The sequence below is a fragment of the Podarcis muralis genome, chromosome 3 (assembly GCF_964188315.1).
Source record: "Podarcis muralis chromosome 3, rPodMur119.hap1.1, whole genome shotgun sequence".
Lineage (NCBI taxonomy): Eukaryota > Metazoa > Chordata > Lepidosauria > Squamata > Lacertidae > Podarcis > Podarcis muralis.
Window position 1 is genome coordinate 24,327,035 of NC_135657.1, and position 23,885 is coordinate 24,350,919.

Sequence of the window (23,885 nt, forward strand, 5' to 3'; positions counted from 1 at the left end):
CACAGGCCACTTCTCACTCTCCCACAAGCAGGGGGAGAAACCAGAGGTGGCATATCTTGAGTGCTCTACTGCTGGTAGCTCTGTGAATTCCAATAATTAATTGGATGAATGGCTCCTGGTACCACACACACCCTAGCAAGCTGTTATAGGTGAGAAGGGATAGTGTTGTTGATCCCTGTTGTGCAGCTTGGATCCAGGAATATATTGTGTGAGCAGAAATGTACTTGTACAAGACAGCCCTGCCAAATGATTCTATTTTCTTTATCCTGCTGCAAAATGACTACCATTCCAGAAGATCCCTTGACTCTTGAAGCAGCTTTCAGAAGGGGCAAAGAGGGCTGTAGTGTGTGAATGGGGGAGAAACCAGGGAAAGCTCTGTTCAAGTAGAAGGCCTTTCATAGGTTAGAAAGACACTGCAGCTAGACAACTGACACAGGCAAGCTGAGCAGCAGTCCAGTCCTTGCCTCCTACATCAGAACTATTGTTGTTAATTATTAAATTTATATACCACCCTTCATTTGAAGATCACAGGGCAGTTTACAGCAGAAGAATACAAAATGAAAACAAAAAATGCATAACATGATAACAAAAAACAACGCAATAACCCCCCCCCCATGAACACATTTAAAAGACCTGCTGAAGACCTTCCTTTTCCATCTAGCCTTTTAAGTAGAGATTTTTTAAAAAATTAGGTCCCATCTGCGCTCTAGACTCCCTCCCCCCCCCCAAACACCCTGGGAACTGCAGCCTGGTAAGGGTGCATAGGGCAGTCACAGAACTAACATTACCAGAATAGTTTCACAGTCAATCACTCTCCCCAGGGAATTTTGGGAAACGTAGCTCTGCAAGAAGAGCAGGGGCTTCTAGCAGCCCCCAGCAAGCCACAGCACTTAGGATTCTGGGGAAAACCATGGCAGCTCAAGGAGGTATGACAATGCCTTGAACTTAGGAAGACTAAACTTCAGGAAGTACTTCTTGATGAAACAATCTGATCAGTAACTGAGCAGATGGCTTTGGAAGGGGAAAGGACTCTCCATTAAGTGATTTATAAGTGGGGGTGGAATGACCACTTACAGAATAGTGGGCTACAATGTAAAAAGCATGTTTTGTTTTTTTAAAGCAAGTTAATTTTTCACTGAAAATAGTAATGTTTCTCTCCAGTGCTAAAGTGGTTGTCTGTAATTAAACCTCCCTCACTTAAGAGGATGCTCCCACCTAAAGCCATATTACGTACAAAATGTTACTTATTTTAATAATTTCTATACCTCTAAGCGGTGCACAAGAGGGATACATTGTACATAGTTAAATCAGTTAAAAGTAACCATATATGTTAGCCATAATTGTTCATATACTCAGAGACTGGCATCTACAGTGACAGGTTTTGTCATTCTTTATCCAGGCTCCTTCCTGTATGGTTTTATACCCAGATTGCTCAGTGCACTTCTGTGTCTCTTGCTCACTGTCTTAATGAAGGCAACAGCTTCAAAAGTACACATCACTGGAAATCTACCAATGTAGCTTAGGACACAATGTATTTTTTTAAAGTGTTTTTATTGAAAGTTTTCAACATAAAACTAATCTAAATTACAAAAATGGTAAGAAACCAAGAAATGAGAAGAGAGAAATGAAAAGGGAGTGAGAGAGTGTGTGTGTGTGAGAGAGAGAGAGAGAGAGAGAGAGAGAGAGAGAGAGAGAGGAGGGGAAAAATAACTATAAGGGCCCTTTATCACATTTATGAGGGATGCGGGTGGCGCTGTGGGTAAAACCTCAGTGCCTAGGACTTGCCGATCGTATGGTTGGCGGTTCGAATCCCCGCGACGGGGTGAGCTCCTGTCGATCGGTCCCAGCTCCTGCCCACCCAGCAGTTCGAAAGCACCCCTAAGTGCAAGTAGATAAATAGGTACCGCTTTATAGCGGGAAGGTAAACGGCGTTTCCGTGTGCTGCGCTGGTGCTGGCTCGCCAGAGCAGCTTCGTCACGCTGGCCACGTGACCCGGAAGTGTCTGCGGACAGCGCTGGCTCCCGGCCTTTTAAGCGAGATGAGCACGTAATCCCAGAGTTGGTGACGACTGGCCCGTATGGGCAGGGGTACCTTTTATCACATTTATATCATATATATTATATCATTTATCCACACAAAGAAAGGTAGACCCTGGGAGCCTACTTCTTCCAGTCTCCCACCCTGGGAGAACCTTTCTACCCTGTCTTTCCTGCTGGGACCACCTTCCTCCAGCTATTCCTTTTCTGTGTGTGTGCTCAGAACACAATGTACAAACGAGTGTTCCAACTCACTAATTCCATTTTGGAATTAAAAATCTGAAGACGTGACAGTAACTGGGAAAATACTGTAATTTAGAAACATCTTTTTTATTGAATATCTGTACCTCGAGATCTTAAAAGTTTGTAGCCAAATTTTTTTAGCATGAGTTGATCACATAAATCTTACTGATGTCATGTTTCTTGGTAATATTATTAGCCACTAGATTGTACAGAGGCATGTTACACCGCTTCTGTTTACTCCCTCTTGCCATGAAGATCTGCGATCAGTCAGAAGGATAGTTCTTCTTGCAATAGTTTGCTGTACAGAATTTGATGCTTTCTCCTGCTGTTTGAAAAGTTACATTTTCATTTTCCTATCATTTTCATTTTGTGTATGTTAGGTGGATTGCAAAGATTTCCAAAAGCATGGGTTAGGGTCTACTGGTAGCCCACATACGTCTTTCTGATAAGTATTTCTTATCTACTAGGGTGAATGCAAGAACAAAGATGAGAGAGTCAACATGACTTACAAATTCTTGCACTGAAAATAAAGAAAATAAGGACTTCCCATGTATGCTAGTAAGAAATTACCTATAGCTGACACACAGTACATAATCATACTCATCCACAAATGTGAGTCTTTACAGTTACTGCCATAATGTATTCTGAGTTCTATTTCCACCACCGGAACACCCTGTTGAGGTTCTCAAGTTCCATAAAAGACAGCCTTCTTCCTTAAGCAGTGACGTTGGAGCAGAGATTCCCTGCTTAATCTGTGGGGCAACTACATCCCTGGTGTCACACTGCACAAAAGGTTTTCTTTCTTAAAGCCTCAAGTTCTACTCCACTGTTGGCCCAGCACGATTAGCCTATAAGCTGCTCACAATATCTTTGGGAATTGTTTTTGGTGAGGATCGAGACAGTTTCTCCCATGCTTTTGAACACTTCCAGCTGTGAAAAGTTAGGGGATGGGTATAACTTGTCATCCACGCTTCCTAAAACATAAATTTTAGTTCTCTTAAAAGGTGACCTTAATTCCACCAAAAAAAACCCACGTAAACCAGAGGGATGTCATTAAAGGTGAGTGGCAGGACAGGATAAGCAGCAACATGGTCTTACTGGCTTGGCGTAATCGAAAAAAATAGCAATGTCTCTGATCCAGTTTTGAATTCGGAGAGTGTCGGCTTTTCTCCCAAAAAGATCCTAGGAATGGGACATCCTTGAAATAACTTGGTTTTCAACTGCAGTGTGCTGTAACATATCATGTGAAAGCACAAATCCACTAACTAGTAAAATGAGGGATTATTTCCATTGCTCATCTGCTGGCAGAGATTTCTCTAAATTGGATCACGCTGATTAGTATTAGAATGACGCATTGTAGATCCAGCTTTAATCATTTGAAACCTTGAAGCTGTTTCTCCTTTGCATGGAAGGGACCACTAGAAATAGTTGCATGTGCTATTTGCCAATAATCCTTTTTTTATTTATTGTGAAATTTGTTGATTCTTGCCCCTTGGAAAACCTACCCACATTTCTCCTCCTTCAGGCTCGGCAAGATGGAGGGGCCAAAGCATGGCTCAGTTAGAGCTACGCCATTTGGAATCCTCAAGGCCTGAATGGTGGCACATCTTCCTGAAGTTGTTCTCTTTCCCAAAACAGGATTAATTTTTGTGAAGTCTTGGTGAGCCTAGCACTGCAAAGATGGCTGTGATGAAAGTCAAGTTCAACCAGAAGAAAAGAGTAAAACTAGCACAAGGACTATGGCTCATGAACTGGTTCTCCTTGTTTGCTGGGATCGTCGTTTTCTCTATGGGATTGTTCCTGAAAATTGAGCTCAGGAAACGAAGTGAAGTGATGGACAACTCTGAAAGCCACTTTGTGCCGAATTCCTTGATCTTGGTGGGTCTCCTAGCCTCTGTGTTCAATGGTCTTGCAGGCAAGATCTGTTACGATTCTCTGGATCCTGCTAAATTTGCAAAGTGGAAGCCTATCTTGAAAGTGTACCTAGTGTTGTGTGTGCTCTTTAACCTCTTCATTCTCTTCGTGGTTCTCATTTGCTTTCTGCTGAGGGGTTCTCTGGATAGTACATTAGAACATGGTCTTAAAAATGGCATGAAGTTCTATCGAGATACAGATACTCCAGGAAGGTGCTTCATGAAGAAGACCATCGACATGCTCCAGATTGAGTTCAAATGTTGTGGAAACAATGGTTTTAGAGACTGGTTTGAGATTCAGTGGATCAGCAACCGATACTTGGATTTTGGCTCAAAGGAAGTGAAAGAGTAAGTAGTTAAGTATAACTTATGCTTTAACCCGTGTTTGCGTTCCAAGTTCTACTATCCGAATCTCAAGTCTTTGTCATCTGAATCCGTTTGGCGCCTCTTGTCTTTTGTGTTTCTTCCTTTGCAAGGGTTGTAGCTCAGTGGCAGGGCAGCCGCTCTGCATGCAGAAGGTCCCAGGTTCCGTACCTGGCACCCCCAGGTACAGCTAGCCTAAAACCCTAGAAAGCTGCCAGTCAGTGTAGACTATATGGAGATAGATGGATGAAGGGTCTGACTCAATATAAAGCAGTTTCCTATGTTCCAATACAAAAAGCCTTCTTCAACATTCCAGTGTAATGTGTGTTTTCCCAATGTTTTCTAGTCATTTAGTTTTTAGTTTGTTTTGTTTTAAAAGCTTTATTGTGAATGGCTAGAGGCTCAACTAAAAAAACCATATGGAATTAGGGTGTTTTATCCCTCAAAGGAAGGACACTGGCATTTCAAGATGCCAAATATATTGCTTTGCTGGCTGATTAAATCTCCTAGGTTCATTCATATCTTTCAGACCTGGTTCTGTAATAAAGTAATTGTGCCAGTTTTGCCCTTAAACGGGAGAGGGAGTAAGGAGGGTCTCCAGCACAAGCCCCACTGAAATGAAGCGATTAACGTGGCTCTTGTTCATTTCAGCAGGGGCTGTGCAGGAGAGCTTCCTGCTTGCACTGAGCCCTAACGTTTGTCTTGACCTCTGTTAAGTCGCTCTGTGGCTATTACTGGCTTTCTTGGCTTATTGAACAGATGGAATTGTAGGGCTGTGCAAAATGGGCATGCCTTCAGAGAGATGCAGCCCCTGTCCCAGTTGATTTTATCAAACCAGCTGGGCAGATTGTCTTTGACGGTTTTGCAGATCTCGCAGTCCTTGTTGTTGCTCCCTTACAGCATGCCTGGACATTGAGATGCTTCATGGGTCTTGCTTCGGATAGTATGTTTTGCTAGCGATGTTTTTCAAGTACCGCATAATCACTGTACATGCTATGAAGAGGTCTGGGTAATTTACCGGTGGGAAAACACACACCGAGTAAAATTATAGCCAAGGTAATTTTGCAAAAGAAACCCAACAACATAGCGGCAAGTACTTTCAACGCTTCTGAATGTCACAAAATAAGTGTCGCACATTTACGGCACACAGCACCTTTGGAGGTAAATAGACTGGTGGGATTTCCTAGCATTAAATTCCTCCTCCCACTCACTGCACTTCTTAATGTGGATCAGGGCACCACATGTTTGCTTTTCTCTCCCCCCCCCACCCCTCGCTCCTTTTTAAGAAAAGCTTACTCAAGTTATAGTTTGGCACTAAAGGAAAACATGAGAGTTGTAGTCACCGTCCCACACCACTTTCATGCAGGGATAGAATGTGAATATATCAATCAATCTTTATTACGGTCCAGAGACCCAACAAATCATTACAAAGCAATACACAATTCGGACAGCCTACCTCCAGGTTAAACAAGCATTTTGTTCAGACTTAAAGATAGGGATCACTGGTTCTTGCAACCACCAATAAAAACTTCACCGCTGCTAATGTTCTAGCGTTTGTCCAGTCTTCCAATAGGAACCTGACATAGTGAGCCTCTGATTTTCCCGGGAAAGGTACCATCAAGGGTAATATCAGTTCAGCCCTGGCTTGCTCATATTTCACACAGTGCAGCAAAATATGTTTTATGGAATCGATGTCTTGAGCACACGAGCAAAGTCTATCCTGGTAGGGAACTCCTCTCAACCTGCCAGAATATATGGATATAGCAGCACTTCCCCCCACTGTTATACACCGCAATCAGCAGAAAAAAAGACACACACCCACACCCCAGGTTATCAATTAGCATGGTCTCTGACAACTGGAGAGATTAAAAGAGTTGTCAAAGGCTAATCAGTGAATTGCTGAAAATTTCAGGATTTCATAAAGCTCTTCCAGCTCCTAAGCCGTCCAGCCTGTGGCACAGGAGTGCAGCTCATCACTCGAGAAGACTCTTTTGTTGCAAACCGTGAAAAGGCATCATTCGCTGTGGTGCTTCCCAGAAATGCCCCATTAAAAAGAATGGGCTGGGTTCTTTTTCACCCGCAGTGACCAGAGTTAACAGCCCTTTTCTTCTGTGAACTTTTATGTGCCTATATCAAACTTTAGTTTCCATTTAATAACCAAATATTAATCTGTTTCTTTTCGAACATTGTTGGGCGTTGCTCACTAGGCACACAAGCTCCATTCATTTCAATGGAAGTCCTAGAGAAGAAACTGATTGATTGATTGATTGAAACTCCTTGTTCGTTGCGCCTGACAAGACTTTGTAAACCATGGCTGCCACAATACTTTCTCTTTTTTCCAAATCATTTTTATTGGTTTTCAAAATTTTAACGAATCAACCACAAATTAAAACAGAATTTATACAAATTTTATGGCTACCGCAATTCTTGTTCACTTTTCATTAAACAAGCATCTTTCTGGGAAGCTGTATCATGTTGCTCAGGAACACCATTAAATACTATAAGATGACAGTAAGGAAGGAATTCATTTCCAACTCAAGTAGGTATTTCCCAAAGCAATCAGTGAACGCACATTAATTCCTTTGATGAAAAGAGCCCTGGAATATGATAGGCATTAAGGTACCAATCCAGGCAAAGTTAATGTGTTACAATACAGTTCAATCTATGTCTACTTGGAAGTAAGTCCCATTGGCTTCAGAGGGGCCTGATCCTTGATAAGTGTGGCCTAAATCACACTGAAATCAATGGGACAAGCCCATTGCAATTCAATTAATCCCATTACTTTCGGTGGAATTCAAGCATGGCTAATTTTCTTTGAATTGGTCCCTAAATACAAGTGAAAGCAGTAGATGGATGGATATACAGTACAGTGGTACCTCGGGTTACATACGCTTCAGGTTACAGACTCTGCTAACCCAGAAATAGTGCTTCAGGTTAAGCACTTTGCTTCAGGATGAGAACAGAAATCGTGCTCCGGCGGCGCAGCAGCAATGGGAGGCCCCATTAGCTAAAGTGGTGCTTCAGGTTAAGAACGGACCTCCGGAACGAATTAAGTTCTTAACCCGAGGTACCACTGTATTGGATATGTTCGTATTAGTTATATGCTAATGGCTAAGCAATTACATTTAAGTAATTGTATATTTAAATAATTGTAACTGTTTATCTTAAATGATGACAAATATATATAAATGTAAAATATTATACTCAGATAGCATACTGAGGTTGTTTTGCTTGGTTTTTGGCAAGTTGCCCTGCAGTTTCTTAAATTTGTTTCTTTGGCTGCAATGGTTATGGCCAGAATTTTATTACCTTTAAGCCACTAGCTATACAATACTGTTATTAGCATTTTCTGAACTTTGATGCATGCTATGTCAAAAGTTATACTTGTTGAAAAAGTGTGGGGACAGTTTAAGTTGAAATACCCTTTGATATAAATAACTACTTGAGAGAACCTAATGAGATGTTCACCCTTGCCAGCATTAGCTGAAGATTTGTGAGCTTGCTCTTAATCCATCCATAGCAGAAAGGCAGGGCAGGAGGGGGAAAACAAGATTATGCTGTGCTTGAAAACGTGGGTGTGCTGAGAAATATTGAATGCTGGGCCTCCTTAGACACAGGTTTGGCCCTCAATCCCAATGGTGAAGTTGGGTGACATAGAAGCTCCTCACCACCCTCATGGGAGTTCACAGAAGGCTACATTCAGACCCCTAAGAAATAGTCTGCCAATTGTAGAATAAATGAATAAAATGAAGTTCCACATTTAAGTTTGGAAGTGAGCCCTTTAAAACCGCATCAGCTGCCTAGAAAACCATGGGTGTTTTGTTTGTGATGATGAGAGTGGAGGTCACAACTAGGCTGTTAAGTGTGCAATATGTCAGGGACTGTAAATGGATTCAGGGCTATTTCAGATGAAATGAGGCCATGTCTCAATATCTCCCAAAATTCACAGATGAAAACTAGGGTGGCCGTGTGTTCTACTTAAGGGGGAGCAGTCCTTTAGTTGTCAATTTGAAGTGTCCAAATTGGGTTTATAAAGAATCAAGGGAGTAGGACGAGATGGTTGGACAGTGTTCTCGAAGCTACCAGCATGAGTTTGACCAAACTGTGGGAGGCAGTGGAAGACAGAAGTGCCTGGCGTGCTCTGGTTCATGGGGTCACGAAGAGTCAGACACGACAAAACAACTAAACAACAACAACAGCAAAGGGAGTAGGGGTCTTGATGTTTGCCCATACTCACAGCAAGTTGCCTCTAACAGTTTTAAACAGGTTGGATAAAAGTGCAAAAATGGGACAAAATAGGACAGTGATTAACCAGAGACATTGCCCTGGTAAACAGGGACATAAGTAGGATAATGTAAATCTAAGTCCATTTTGGCTTGAAACAGATTCCACTATGTTCAGTAGGGTATCCTCTTTAAGATTGTTAGGGGCTTTAAGATTGTACAAAGTGTGCTTCCCAAATTCGAATCTGCACCTGGCTCTCACTATACCTTTGTGTTTGTACCAATCACAATGGGAATCCATCGGTTCAACATCTCACAGTACTATTCAGGAAAGATGAGAGCATGAGTACAATATATAAAGTCCAAGAACTCTTCCATTTCCTCCCTATTCCCCAATGCACATTCTTACGCTTGAATGTTTGGGACCCTTGGCAATAGATTAAGGGTTGGCCCAAGGCTGCCTTGGTTGAAATGTCAATGGTGCCCATCCATCACTACCTGGTCAAGTTGCAAAGTACCAAGCCTGGCCCAGGTATTTTGGTGGCATCTGATGGAGAAAATCCTAATGGGACCTTTTTCCTGGGAGTAAAAGTACAACAATAATAAATATAATAACTAGCTATTTGCTCCCCTAGTGGTGTAGACTAGTGTAATGGTTGAGGCTTAATGCCATTTGCAAGCTCAAAATTAAGGGTGTATGAGGAGAAGGTGATAATAGTGGGTGGTAGTCAACTAAGTATTACTCAGAATAGACCCATTGAAGTTAATGGACCTAGCTTGGTTCTGTTAATTGATTTCAGTGCATCTAAATGCCACCCAGTGTTTTTGCCTTTGCTTTCCTCTCAAAACAACAACTTGGGAACAACCAGGGGAAAGGTGATCTTCATTGTGATGTATCTGTACTGGGATCTCTCCCCCCCCCCCCCCAAAAAAAAGAAATGAAAATGAAACAATCCCTGCTGTAGAGTATGCAGCGCAAACAAGAAAAGGGTTGTCATACCCTAACCATCACAACGTTCAGCTGAGCCTTCTCTCAATTAGCAGCCTGTTCCATGTGCCAGCAAGCAGTAAAACAAACAAAGCAGCAATTGGAGGATTCCTGCGTTTCTTCCATCACACCCACATTTTAATAACATTTCTCAAGCAGCTGCCTGCTTTCTGTTCTATGTGGCCGGCAGGCCAAAGAAAGCAAGTGGCAGGCAATCTCACGCTCCTACTCTTACGCCAACACACACGTTTCTAAAAAGCCTCTTTTTGTACCTGGCTGCCAGCTGCTTCATGTGACTGGCAGGCAGCAAAACAAACAGAGCAGCACGTGGGTCTAGAAAAACAAGACAAAATCAGGAAAAGAGGAGGGGAAAACAGCAGCTCTTTAAGACCCCATGGAGTCCTATAGCTTGGTGTCTAAACAACTAACTTATCAATTACTGTTCTGACTTCATTCATAGGCTAAAAACACTGACAGACAGGAGCAGCCAGGCCATCTCATTTCACATCAATTGCTTAGAAAGGCACCTGCACATTTTACATCATAGTTTTATTTCTAGGAGGGCTAGATAATTACTTTAAAATAAATAAGGAAGGAAGGAGATCCTCCAGGTTGGCCAATCCCCGGTGCACGCTGAGGAGCACAAGGATCACCAACAATAAGGTGAAGGTACATTTTCTTCTTGCGAAGAAAACAATTAAGTTTCATCAGAGTTCATCAGGATTTACTGGTAAGGATCTGACAAGGATCTACTAAAGTTTGGGCACTGTTCAGAGTATAAAGATATTTGATTAATCATGTCCCGGGTTTGTTGCATGAGGGTTTGTTGCATGTTTTATCCACATTCACTGGACACATTCACTGACAATATTTTTGTCATTTACTTTCATTCAGCTCCACCCCTCTGAAATATGATGCATACCCTGAACTCCTCATAGAGTCACTGAGCTTATCAAGGACTTATCACCTTTAGCAGACAAAGGCATGCACACACACAATCTCTCTCTCTTTTAATCACTTACAGCAGAAATCTAATCATATCTATTCAGAATATTCAACTCCTATTGAATTCAGTCAGGTGTGCTCCCAGGTAATTGAGGTTAGGGCTCGCGGGTGATGGTGTGGGTTAAACCACAGAGACTAGGACTTGCCAATCAGAAGGTCGGCGGTTCGAATCCCTGTGATGGGGTGACCTCCTGTTGCTCAGTCCCTGCTCCTGCCAACCTTGCAGTTCGAAGGCACTTCAAAGCGCAAGTAGATAAATAGGTACCACTCCAGCAGGAAGGTAAACGGCGTTTCCATGCGCTAAACCAGAAGCAGTTTAGTCATGCTGGCCCCATGACCCAGAAGCTGTATGCCGGCTCCCTCGGCCAATAAAGCGAGATGAGCGCCGCAACCCCAGAGTTGGTCATGACTGGACCTAATGGTCAGGGGTCCCTTTACCTGTACCTTATCACAGGCTCAATTTCTCTCCCCTCTCATGGTTGGTGCCTCTGCCGGATCTTCAGCAATTCCCTCTCTCCACTGTTGCACTATAATTCTGGGAAGTTCCTCGACCATTGGGGAATTTCCAGGGAGCTCAGGAGGCTGCTGTGGCAAAAAAATAAATAAATGGTGGGGACGTCATCTTCTGTAGACCCCCTTCTACCAGCACTTCTCAGGATCCAGCCATCAGGTTTTATTCAAACCATCAGTTAAAATTGTACAGGAGTAAAAACGATAGCTCTGGATGTACTTTGGTTTTGGATCAGGTTTGAGGGAACTGTGGCCCAGACAGCATGCTCAGGGTTCATGCATGATGGGTGTTGTAGTCCAACAACATCTGGAGGACCACGAGTTTCCCATCCCTGTTTCCCATGATGCATGCATGTGACGTAGGAAGCGGCTTTCCCTCCCATGTATGAGAAAAGGGAGACTGCCTCTTCTGAGATGGCGCTTCCCAGATATTACACAAGCACATAATATGAGTGATTACACAGATTATAGTAAATTGGAGTATTCTTCTGGCCAATTATTAAATTATCAAACTAGCTGATTAAGCATTGTGGAATTTGAGTGGCATTTTCCCCTGAGTGGGTGGGAAACAATGGGCTGTTCTCAGTTGATCATCTGAAGGAACAGAGTAAGGTTCTGAGCAGGACATATGGTGGGACCACTTATTCCCTCACCCAGCATCATTGCTGCTTACCTGAGCAAGGTTGGGGCAGGACGGCGAAGAGATCAGGGGTGTGTGGTTGTGCCAGCCATGTTCCACTAGTGGTGCAGCTACACAGCCCACTCCACCCCAGTCCCATCCAATTAAGCAGCAGTGACACCAGTGTTGGGAGGCCAACACTGCAGTTTCATCCTACTCCAGGCATCACTACTGATTTCAGGTAACAAAGAGCTATCAGATGTGGATATTATTTTGGAAGGGAAAGCAGGATGATCATCCAGGGTTGGGTCCTGGTTTGAACACACAGAAATCAACGAGCATTATTAGTTAAGAATCCTCAACTTGACCCAATGATTGCAATGGTCTACGCCTGTCTAAGGATGCTTCCAGCAGGTGCTCAGGTTGCTCAAAGAGCACATCTGGGCCTTTGGAAACAAGAGTTTAACTTAGCAGATTTTGCCCAGAAAGAATAAATCTAGATTTCAACAAGGGAGGGAAAATATGGGCTGGCATTTCAATACCAACAACATGATGTGGACTCTGGGGGAAAAGTTGCATGCAGGAGCCACAACCTGAGTTTGGATGTGGCACTCTGTGGCCGAGAAACAGTGCACTGAATAGCAGTAGGAATACATTTGGATCCAAATGCTTTTACAGTTGTAACTTACTGTGCTTTGCCTGTTTACAGCCGAATTAAAAGCAACGTGGACGGCAGATACTTGGTGGATGGCGTCCCCTTCAGCTGCTGCAACCCGAGTTCACCACGACCTTGCATCCAGTACCAGGTCTCTAACAACTCAGCTCACTACAGCTATGACTTTCAAACCGAAGAGCTCAATCTATGGAACCGCGGCTGCAGGGAGGCTCTGCTTAAATACTACAGCAGCATGATGAGCTCCATGGGAGTCATCGTCCTCTTTGTCTGGCTCTTTGAGGTAATACATCAGCATAGTAGTTTCGGTGTCTTGCATAGAACCACAGTGAAAGGCCCTCCACACAGAAGAGCAAGAATGGGTGATGGTACCAAGTGGGGGGACCCACAACGAAATGGCGCGGTACACAACCCCCCCCCCAACATTTCTCTGATGAAAATAGGGATGTCCCATTCCATAATGATAATTTTACTATTTATAACCCCCCCCACACACACACACACATCTTACGGGGTCGCCCCAGCCCGTCCAGGCGGCTTCCAACATATATGAAAACACAACAAAACATTAAACATTTTTTTAAAAAACCTTACCTAAAAAAATAAAATATTCCCAGGATTGCCTTCAGACAGCTTGGGGGGTCGGATAACTCCATACCCTCCAACATTTCTCCAGTGAAAATAGGGACATAGGGACATCCTAAGGAAAAGCTGGACATTCCAGGATCAAATCAGAAACTGGGACGGCTTCTCTAAATCAGGGACGTCCCTGGAAAATAGGGACACTTGGAGGGTCTGCATTACGATGTAAAAGGAGGGCCTTCTGTTCTGGGCTCCATGCTGTTCAGGGGAGACAAGGAAATCTTCACCTGACCCCACACAAAACATTCCCAATACAGTGGTGCCTTGGGTTACAGACGCTTCAGGTTACAGACACTTCAGGTTACAGACTCCGCTAACCCAGAAATAGTACCTTGGCTTAAGAACTTTGCTTCAGGATAAGAACAGAAATCGTGTGGTGGCAGCAGGAGGCCCCATTAGCTAAAGTGGTGCTTCAGGTTAAGAACAGTTTCAGGTTAAGAGCGGACCTCCGGAACGAATTAAGTTCTTAACCCGAGGTACCACTGTAGTACTAAAGAGCTCAGGTTTCAGGCTTGCTGCTAACCCCATCCTGAGTGCTTTACTGTTATATTCTGCAAGTAGGGAGGAACACTTCCTGAGAGTGGAAGAGAGAGGCCTTTAATGCTATGATCCCATCCTATTTTTTCTTTTCCTTTCTGCCCCCCATAATCAAATAAGTAAATAAAAATACTTAACTGACCTTGCCCCGACAACATAAATACTGGCTATGCCCACACTCTTTGCCTTCATTTTTAACTTTCTTCAATTTCTGACTGAATAGTTTATGATGTAAATAAAAAAAAGACAATATTCTTAGCTTAAATTTCTATATTTAGCTGTGTCAACCAGGCAGTGGTCTTCTAGGAAGCTACCCCTTGTTGGTAGAGAAGGCAAGGCGACAGATCTTGTGGACTCGTTTAAGGGAAGGAGAGTTTCCTGTCCAGGCTAGATCAGGAAAAGAAAAGGGAACCCTTTAAGCCAGCCTTTGCTAACCTGATGACCTCTAGACATTTTGGACTACAATTCACATCATCCATACCTTGGATGTGTTGTCCTGGGCTTATGGAGGTTGTAGTCCAAAATATCTTGAGTGAACCAGGCTGGCAAAGGCTGCTTTAAACCCATTTCAAGGGCAGTCAATGGAAAAACACAGAAAGTAAATGAGCTGCAACAACCCATAAGAAAATATCCAAAATCCATATTAGGGCTGTATGAAAAGGTCAGAAAATAGTGCAAAAGCTTTCACATTAATCCAGAGATGTTCATCAGGCTAGATGGTGCTAAAGGGTGATCTGATGGTGGTCACTGTTGGGTTGTTGTTGCTTTTAAGTAGTGTTTTTCCTGACCAGAGTGTGCCTTTGACCTCAGATAATGACACTTGCTTGCTTTAATTCAGGATAGCTAGTTTGCTGTACAAAGGAAAAAGCCACATTCATTGCTTTGCCCATTTTTGCCTTTGGCTCCACCCACTCTGGCATGCCCAGAAGGGAATGTGGTCCTCAGTCGCAAAAAAATATCCCCATCCCTGCCATAGGGATGATCAGGCATGATCAAGTCTTTTACGTGTGCGTGGGCAGAGTGGAAGATGACAGAGGCACTCCACTGGCAGACTCCACTGGCCCTTCCAGCCCACCATAGCAGGAGGGCATCCCAGTAGGTACATTCGTGATAAGACTGTGGCATGGCAGGAGGAGTTAACATACACAAACAGGCTAGATTCAGATGCTAGGAACATTGCAGATCTAGTCTCAGGATGAGGGGCGGTGGTAAATAGAAGCCTTGAGACCATATTCTCAGACTGGGGTCAAGGGCCATATCCTGCCTAACATAAAGCAGAACCAAACTCAACATTTTCCCTCACTCTGTTAATTTATCTCAGGTTAGTTTACTTCTTTAGCATCAGTTTCGCATTAACGCAGGGTTTCCCAAACTTGGGTCTCCAGCTGTTTTTGGACTACAAGTCCCATCATCCCTAGCTAGCCGGACCAGTAGTCATGGATGATGGGAACGGTAGTCCAAAAAAATGGCTGGATAACCAAGTTTGGAGAAAATCCTGGTCTAACAGAATAAGCCTTTTCAGAACTCTCTTAACTGCCCAGACACTATTGTTCTGAAGCAGCCATCCTCCTCTCTGATGATCAACTTGGGTGACTGACTGCCTATCAGTCTGGAACAGAAATGGGGGCATCCAGAAATAAGGCAGAGGTTTCTATATACCTAGATCTCTAGGTATGCACATTAGGTGACATTTCAAAAAAGGAAAAAAAACCTCAAAGTGCCCTGACCGGAACTGTGAGCTTCTAGGATTTACAGAGGATTGATGCCGACAGTGACAGAGGGGAACAGTTCAGGACTCAGAAAGAACCGTCAGTGGTCTGCCATTCCCCCGCCCCTCCAGCTCTGCCGGACGCCAGGGTTGGCCCTAGGAGAAAGGACATTGGCCTACTTAAGTCCTTGGCAGGATATTGTAAGTATCTTGCAGCAGGGGATTAGGTTTGGATGAGTGCTATGAGGTTAACCTCCCCACCCCTGACATTAGCATAAAAGGGGAAATGAACACTCTCCAGAACTTTATTTCTCATTCATCCATTCACCTCACCGCTGTAAAATGCTTGCATTCATGCCTGACAGCTGTATAACACAGCAGGAGAAGGCACTGGAATTGGGTGAAGAAGAAGAAGAAAGTGCTCTTCAATCTTTTCCCACTCTACACACACATAAAAACTACACGAGAAGTCGAAATAGAACTGTATGAAGCATTCCTCTTACCAAGTGGCATCATTCTCTCAGGTTCCACTTCTTATTTTTGAAATTCAAAGTTGAGGGCTTTGCAGCCAGGTGACATAATTGCAGGAGACACAAGCAGGCCAGCCAGGACGTGCAAGAGGGACCTGGTTTCTCTCAGGCTTGCAAGCAAATCCGGCTATGTTCTTAAAATGGCCACTCCGGACTGCGAGTGGCCATTTTAAATGTTTCATGTTTGCATTTTGCTTTGTATTGGTCAAATCCAACCATAGAACTGCCCCACCCCACCTGGTAACTCTAACACGCATTTATTACATTTTAATCTTCAATAAATAATAGTAATCTGCCGCATAGCTTAATGTGAATGCTTAAATTTTACAATCTTAGTTGGTCTGGGAGAGGAGTGGGGGTATTCTAAATAATAATAATAACCACTCTGGGCGGCTTCCAACAGAACACTAAAATGCAATAACCTATTAAACATTAAAAGCTTCCCTAAACAGGGCTGCCTTCAGATGTCTTCTAAACATGGAACTCCAACTTCCACCATCCCTTGAGGGGAGTTATAATGCTACAACATCTGAAAGCCTACAGGTCCCCAACTCCTGTCCTTGACCAGATAACCAGACACTTGATTGTAAAATGTCAAGAGTTCTGGTTGATGGAAGTGACAGAAGTATAACATTTTCACTGAACTTCTACCACTTGCATTCTGAGATTTTACAATGCAAGGGCTGTAGGAGACTCCTCAGGTGACATCTAGCAGGACTGGCCCACCTATGAGGCAAGGTGGGGCAAAGGCAGCATGGTCCGCAGGGGCAGCTGATTCCAAAGTCAATCTTTGTTCCCCTCTTCTACATGCTGTAGATACCCCCTCAAGCCTTCTTTTCTGGTGGGGCGTGGGGTGCCATTTCCGGGTCCACCTCAGGTGCCAAAATGTCTACTATCTAGACTAACCACCACCCTGCCCACAAAAAGCTTTCAACGTACCTGAAAATCTCTGTTGAGATCTCCTCTGCCAGTTCGGAGGAAGATTATAACCACAAACATCTACTAGAGTAAAATTATCGCTGCAGGACTTCGAAGTTATTGAAAGCAAAAACATGTTTCTTCCCTGCATATGGTTGAACAATTCAAGCACCAGATATGCTACACTTTTTCCAGGATCTAAACAGGGATGGGGAACGTGCCAATTGAACTTGCCAGTGTAAGTTCTGCCAGCTTCCACTACTTAGGGTTGCTCTGTTCATCCTGTGGTTCTTTGGATCCAGGGATGGGGAACCTGTGGATCTCCAGATGTTGTTGGGTCTCACTGGGGCTGATGGGAATTGGAGTTCAACAACATTTGGGATGGTCACAGGTCCAGAGCAATCCTAAATATAGGAAACTTGCAGAATTTACACCAGCTTAAGTTAAACTTGCATAAGCTTACCCCTATTTCAAAATCCATTCAGGAGAAGGCCTACTGCAGAGGGGAAACAATCCTTTTAAATAGTGTTTGACTTACCCTGCTGCTGGGCTGCCAGGTTATGTGACTGAGTTGAAAGAGATTTGGAATATGTGATAATAATAATTTATTATTTATACCGGGTTTCCCCAGCCACTCTGGGTGGCTCCCAACAGAATATTAATAATATTTTTAAAAAAGCAACAAAACATCAAACATTAAAAGCTTCCCTAAACAGGACTGCCTTCAGATGTCTTCTAAAAGTCAGATAGTTGTTTATTTCCTTGACATCTGGGAAGGTGTTCCACAGGGCGGGCGCCACTACCGTGAAGGCCCTGTGCCTGGTTCCCTGTAACCTCACTTCTCACAGTGAGGGAACCGCTAGAAGGCCCTTCTCCCATTGCCCCACCCTGCCCCCACTGTGGTCATGGAATGACCCCCCCCCCATTTTACTTACACCCCAATTTGAAAACCTTTTTATTTAGACAAGACTTCCTGGATTTCGGCTGTTTCCAGGTTTTGAAAGGCACATTTTATACTGTTTCATTGTCTGAATGGCCTTTTGTGTATCACTTTAACATACTTGGACATGAAGGGATTTACGCATTCTTTAAATAAAGGCATTTAAATTCTGTTTCCCAACCAGATGTCGGTGATGATAGGGTTGAGGCTGTTGCATACTTCCCTGGAGAGCATTGCCAATCCAGAAGATCCAGAATGTGAGAGCGAAGGATGGGTGCTGGAGAAGAGCCTGAAAGACACTTTCAAATCCACCCTGGAAAATTTGAAAAATATTGGTAAGATGAACCAAGTGGATGCAGGCGCAGAAGGGGCAGAAGGTGACGGCGCAAAAACCCAAGCTGTCTCAACCGTCAGTTGAGTTTATTGGCTGAAAAGACTGTTACCAAAGACTGAGATTTGTGAATATTCGGTTTTTAAAAAGGTACAAGCTGTCGCAGCTATATATATATATGCATGCATAAAACATACACTTTTTACATACGGAGAGAGTATAAAGCACTTTGTGGATAATAAAAGCATCCTTACAGTAGACAGCCAAAACCACTTCTATGGGAAATGCTATAACGTGAAGTTTAAAGCAGATACTTTCTAGGGTAATTCTATTTTTGAGGCAAGTGATATTTCATAAGAAATTCGGTGGGAATAAGTGGTCGACACTATCTTGTGTTTCGCATCCCATCACTGGAAACCGAATGGGGAAGTTTAAAGCTAATTATTTTTGTACTTAAGTTTACAAATATATTTGTAAAAACAACAACAACAGTATACTTTTCTGGGGGGTAGTCAAAGCACTGCTCTGGATGTTCTTGCTAGAGCAAAGGAATATTCATTTGTCCAAGTAATGGAAAGACATAGAGAATGGTATGAGTTCATAATAGCCTCTAATTTTTTGGATAAACACAGGTGTTGTTTGAAGTTGTTACTGAAAGGACTACCTTCTGCCATGTTCACATGATGCACAAAAACAGAGAGTAAAATTGTACTGGATTTCTGTGCACTGAACACCAATTTGTCATTTGATAAAAATAAGATCGCACTGGTTTGAACAGCAGATAAGCTATAGCCCAAGCTGCCAGCGCTTGCTCAGGTGCTGTGATGCCAATACGTCATTCATTCGTTTGGTAGGTATTTCTGTATTTCAACTACTTCAGAGTTTTAGGCTCACTTTGTTTTAACATACACACCAACTACAATAAATCGGACGTGAGAATTCTGCTGTTTCCTGGGAAGTAATCATGGCAACCAACTTGTAGCGGTTTGGTTGTCAAAGGGAAAATATTGCCGCAAATCAGTACTTGGGTGTGAGCCTTTCCCCCTCCTATTAATAGGCACAAGCTAATAATCGAAGAAAGATCAACATTTTTATTCGACAAATTGGATGCAATGCAGAAAAGTTGGATTTTCTGCAGCTTACGGAAGACATCATTGGCTCAATGACCTTGTTGGCTCAGTGCACTTTGAATCCAAACACGTTATTTTGCATGACTGTATATTACTTTTACTGTTATTCTAAAAGTGGTGATCAGATAGCAAATACCTTTTAAATTTTAGAAGCTGGAATGAAGAATGGGAAAGAGCTTGCTGCGTAAAGAGATTTTTATCTTTGTTCTATATGAAGTTTCCATTTTTCTTTAATTATTTTTACATACATGCATGTATTTGCCAGGCAAGCCTTTCCTGAGTGAAAGCAAAAAGCAGTTAGCTAGCTTCAGCAGATTCCTAGGTGCTGTGAACAACTGTGGTTGGACCTAGTACTTTGTCCAAAAGACTTGACCATCTTCAGTAAGTGACAGAAGAAAGGGATGGGTGATTGAGAAGAGATTTTGAGTAAGTCAGACCAAATGGTCCATCTAGGCTGGTGCTGGCGACAGCTCTCTAAGGCCTTTCCCAGCTTTTGTTATCTGTGCTCCTTTTAACTGGACATGTTGAGGACCAATGGGGATCTTCTGTGTGCATGGACACTTGACAAGAGAGAGTGCAAGGGGCTATAAGAGAAGCTGACCTCTGCTAGGTATGGCCACAAGCCCCAGAAGGGGGAGACCTCTGAAATAAGGACCATGAGACTGAAGTGAAAAAGGAGGCCAGGGTAGAAACTGAAGCACAGGAGTGATGTGACCACAGAGAAAGGAGCGCCAATGTAAAGGAATCATATGGGAGAGATACAGCAAGTGGGAATGTCAACAAAGAGTAGGTTACAGTAGTATCCTTAAGTCATGACGGGAGTACAGCCATGGTTTTTAGAAGCAGGTATCAAAAAGAACGAAAAATAACATAGCGAAATTGACTTGTGAGGTGGTGTGTTGTTTGATAAGATTGGGGGGAGGGGAGCTCATTTAATTTCATTGTACACAGGTTGTACAATGACAATAAAGGTATTATTATTATTAAGAAGAAGAAGAAGAACTTGGCGATGATTGAGGGTTTGCTGACTGCTTAGGTTCCAGAAGAGGACAAAAGGAAGGGTTAAATGGTAACCTCCATGAAATTCTAGGCAAATTGGTGTGTGTGTGTGTGTGTGTGTGTGTGTGTGTGTGGTTTTAGTAGGTATGCCATTGTCACACACAGGTTCATCATTAGCGAGGTCGCATGTACAGTTTTTACTCTTTTTCCAAATGAAGAAGTTAATTAAATTCAGCATATTCCCAGTTTCCAAATCCATTCTTGATATTTGCAAATGTTTAGAACATTATCATGAACCTTAGTACGAACCTCTTAAAAGAATTCTGCACTTCAGCTTTTGAAACGCAGTTTTTGAAACAGTGAAATATGGATGGCAGGACCAGTAAGCAACAAAACAAAAGATTAGGGAATACAGTAACTAAAGCTAAATATACAAAATCTGTTGTATATAGATCTATAATGGTGCTAGTTAGGTCAACATGAGACATTTTTCAAAGAACAGGCAGCTGGAAAGGAGTTTAATTATGAAAATTTCAAAATGCTCTCCAGGGAGATTTTAGTGTGCTGTGCTCTGTATCTGACATATGAGTAGTAGTCATGAAAAGTTCCAAAGAGTTTATTGTATTGCACCTAAGCTTATTGCAACCCTAGAAGTATTTGACTGCAACCATCACTTCATACAGAGTTGGGTTATATCCCTCTAATTTGTGTGGGGGTTTTTATTTAACACATTATTTACTGTGATATCAGAATATATGGGTTCACTTACAAAATCAGCACATTTCACAGCTAATCTCAAGAATTACCTCATTATATTGTATTATATTAGGTTATAGAACCAGTTTTTGTTTAAGGACTAGTGATGGGGAACAATTTCATTTGAAGTCCCATTTAAAAGTGAACCTACCTAATTCATACTTTCTGAAACAATACACAAACAGAAACACAACCATTTTATAGAATTTGTACTTATATGAATTTTACAGTGAAGTTCTCCAGCCAAGAAATGTGTTCAAAAATGCATATTTTAGGGGGAATTCTGCATGAAAATAGACATACAGTATTCGTGAAAATAACTTACAAAAATGCATGTTACAAAAAATGTATATATTCATCAAAATTGCACATAAAATTTGCACTTAAATTGTGTGTGAATATTCATGAGGATTTTTTTTAAAGAAAGGATTTTCAAACAGAGGTGGAAATGTGGAAAACAAAACTTAAGATTGGAATAATAAGAGACTGTGATAATAAGATACTGGGAGAAACCAACGCTGAAAGATTCACCCACAGGAGACATAGACATTTTTGTTGTTTTTACAGAAATGGGAGGGATCCGTTTTTCTGAATGAATACTTTTTCTTCTTTTGCTGAAGGTGGATAATCTCCACCACTAGGTTGAGCAGATTCCGTTAGAACAAGCAAAAAATTGGAACTGTCACACCCCTTTGGCAGCAATACAACCTAGTGGTGAAGATTACTCATTAAGAAGGAAGGAATTGGTGGTTGAGAAATGAAACAAAAATGCCCTATCCTGCAAGATAAGATATTCCAGTTCATGTGGGTCTTTTGACATGGCTGTTTTGTATTCATTTGTAATATATATTTATCCTATCAAGAAAGAGGTTCTGTGATATTGTAAATGCCATTTAACATATGTTTGTAGGTGCTATTTTTGCAAATGTGAATGTAGATATTAAAATTATCTATATTTTAAGAGTGTGTACCTTATATATATTTTAAAGTATTATGTGGATTTTGTTTCTTTGTAAATAGTTTTTTGCTGTCAGGATTTGTAATTCACTGTCCAGCGCTCTAGAAAGGTAACATTTGCTCTGCTTTTTTTCAGCTTAAGACTCCAAGGGCCATTTGACATATTAAGTAGTGACAAAACATGCTCCCCCACAAATGCACACTTGACAGAACGGCAACTGGGGCTGGGGGAGGATTGGCAAATTTATGATCGGCCTTCACCAATTTGGTACCCTCCAGATGGTTTGGATGACAATTTGCATTAGCCAGAACCAGTCAGAAATGATGGAAATTGTAATCCACTGTCAGCTAGAGGGCACCGGATTGCGGAATGCTAGACTGGAAGCTCATGATGAAATAACCTTTCTGGAGCTAGCTAACTAATAGCGAAGCACCTCTGAGTTTGGTGGGTCCTGCAATGGGAGTCCTGCAATACTGCTTGGTGTTCCTTGATGGAAGGAAGAGGGGACAGAACATTTAGGAGGTATTCTACTAATGAGTTCCATCAGTGCAAGGATTTCCACTTGGTCAGTGGGACTGTCCCATCTCTACTCCCCTCACACATGCCCCCCATTCCCCAAATATGCCCCAGAAGAGTGGGGGAACCCCTAGAACTGATTTAGGGGACTTGCAGAAGGAAGAGTGGAGAGAATGTTCTCGTGCACAGAAACGGAGATCTTTGTGCTCATGGAACCTTCCCCTGAGCGCTGCATTGGATTCCGTCCTGTATTTCTATACCACCCTTCAGCAAAAATTCACAGGGCAATGAACAACAAATCACTATATATTCTATAACTAGTTTCAGCATCAATACAAAACAAGCACAACATGAACTAAAATAGCAACAGAAACAAAACTACAGGTGCACACCACAAAACTGTGACCGACTTCACCTCTTTGTTAGCAAAAGAGGTACCTGTTCACCTTCCTTCTAAAATAAAGGATAATGGCAAGGCAAGGAGCAACTCAACGAGGAGATTGTTCCAGTGTCTTGGAGATGCCTAAATGGTCTCCATATTGCTGATCAGGACCACCATGTGGGCTTCATTGGCTGATCTTAAATATTGGGCCGGTTGGTATGCAACAAGGTATTTTGGTCCCAGAGAGTTCAAAAATTTAAATGTCAGAATAAGCACCTTAAGCAGGAATGGGAAGACAATTGGTAACCAGTACAGCTGTTTTAAAATGGGAGTAATATGTGAGTTCCCTGCTGCTCCCATAAGACTTGGACCACTGTGTTTTGTACTGCTTTAAAAACGACTTCCATGTCGAGTGCGTTACAGTATGGAAAACTATGGCCAGGCTACCCCTAGCCAGGAAAGTTGGTGCATCAGCCAAAGCTAAGCATAGCTGCTACTGGCTGCTGAGTTGGGACTTGGGGGGGGGGATACTACTGGAACCATATTCATCACCAAAGTGCACCTCTCCTCCTTTAAGGAAAGTGCAATTCTGTTCAGAACAGGCCATTTCACTAACTGCTGAACCCAGGAGCCATCCTCCCTCGGCACATCTGCTTTATTTGGATTCAGCTTCAATTTGTTGGTTCCCCATCCAGCCCATTACTGCCTCAGACACTGATTCAAGATCTGGGCTTCCCTGAAGGCGTGTAATCATTAATCCTCAGACTAATAAAGTGCACTGTGTAACTGATTTACAGTAGAATGGTCTCAAGGTTGTTGGCTCATTTGAGATCAAGTGGAAAATATCCAAAATCCAGAAGCAAAAATGTTCATTCAGACATGTGGCTCTCATGTAGCCACCTTGGGGACAACACAGGGCTGGTGTGCAGTTACTTTCCGTGTTCTGTAAATGCCGAATACACCCG

The 23,885-nt window shown here is 42.6% G+C and overlaps 1 protein-coding gene across 1 annotated transcript; it reads left to right on the forward strand.

The window, feature by feature from the left end:
- The first annotated feature begins 33 nt into the window (after nt 1-33).
- Nucleotides 34-22,025, forward strand: PRPH2 (peripherin 2). The gene is made up of 3 exons (XM_028724766.2): nt 34-4,540; nt 12,610-12,856; nt 18,033-22,025. The coding sequence occupies exons 1-3, from the start codon at nt 3,960-3,962 to the stop codon at nt 18,264-18,266; spliced, it is 1,062 nt and encodes a 353-aa protein (XP_028580599.2). The 5' UTR covers nt 34-3,959; the 3' UTR covers nt 18,267-22,025.
- Nucleotides 22,026-23,885: the final 1,860 nt, after the last annotated feature.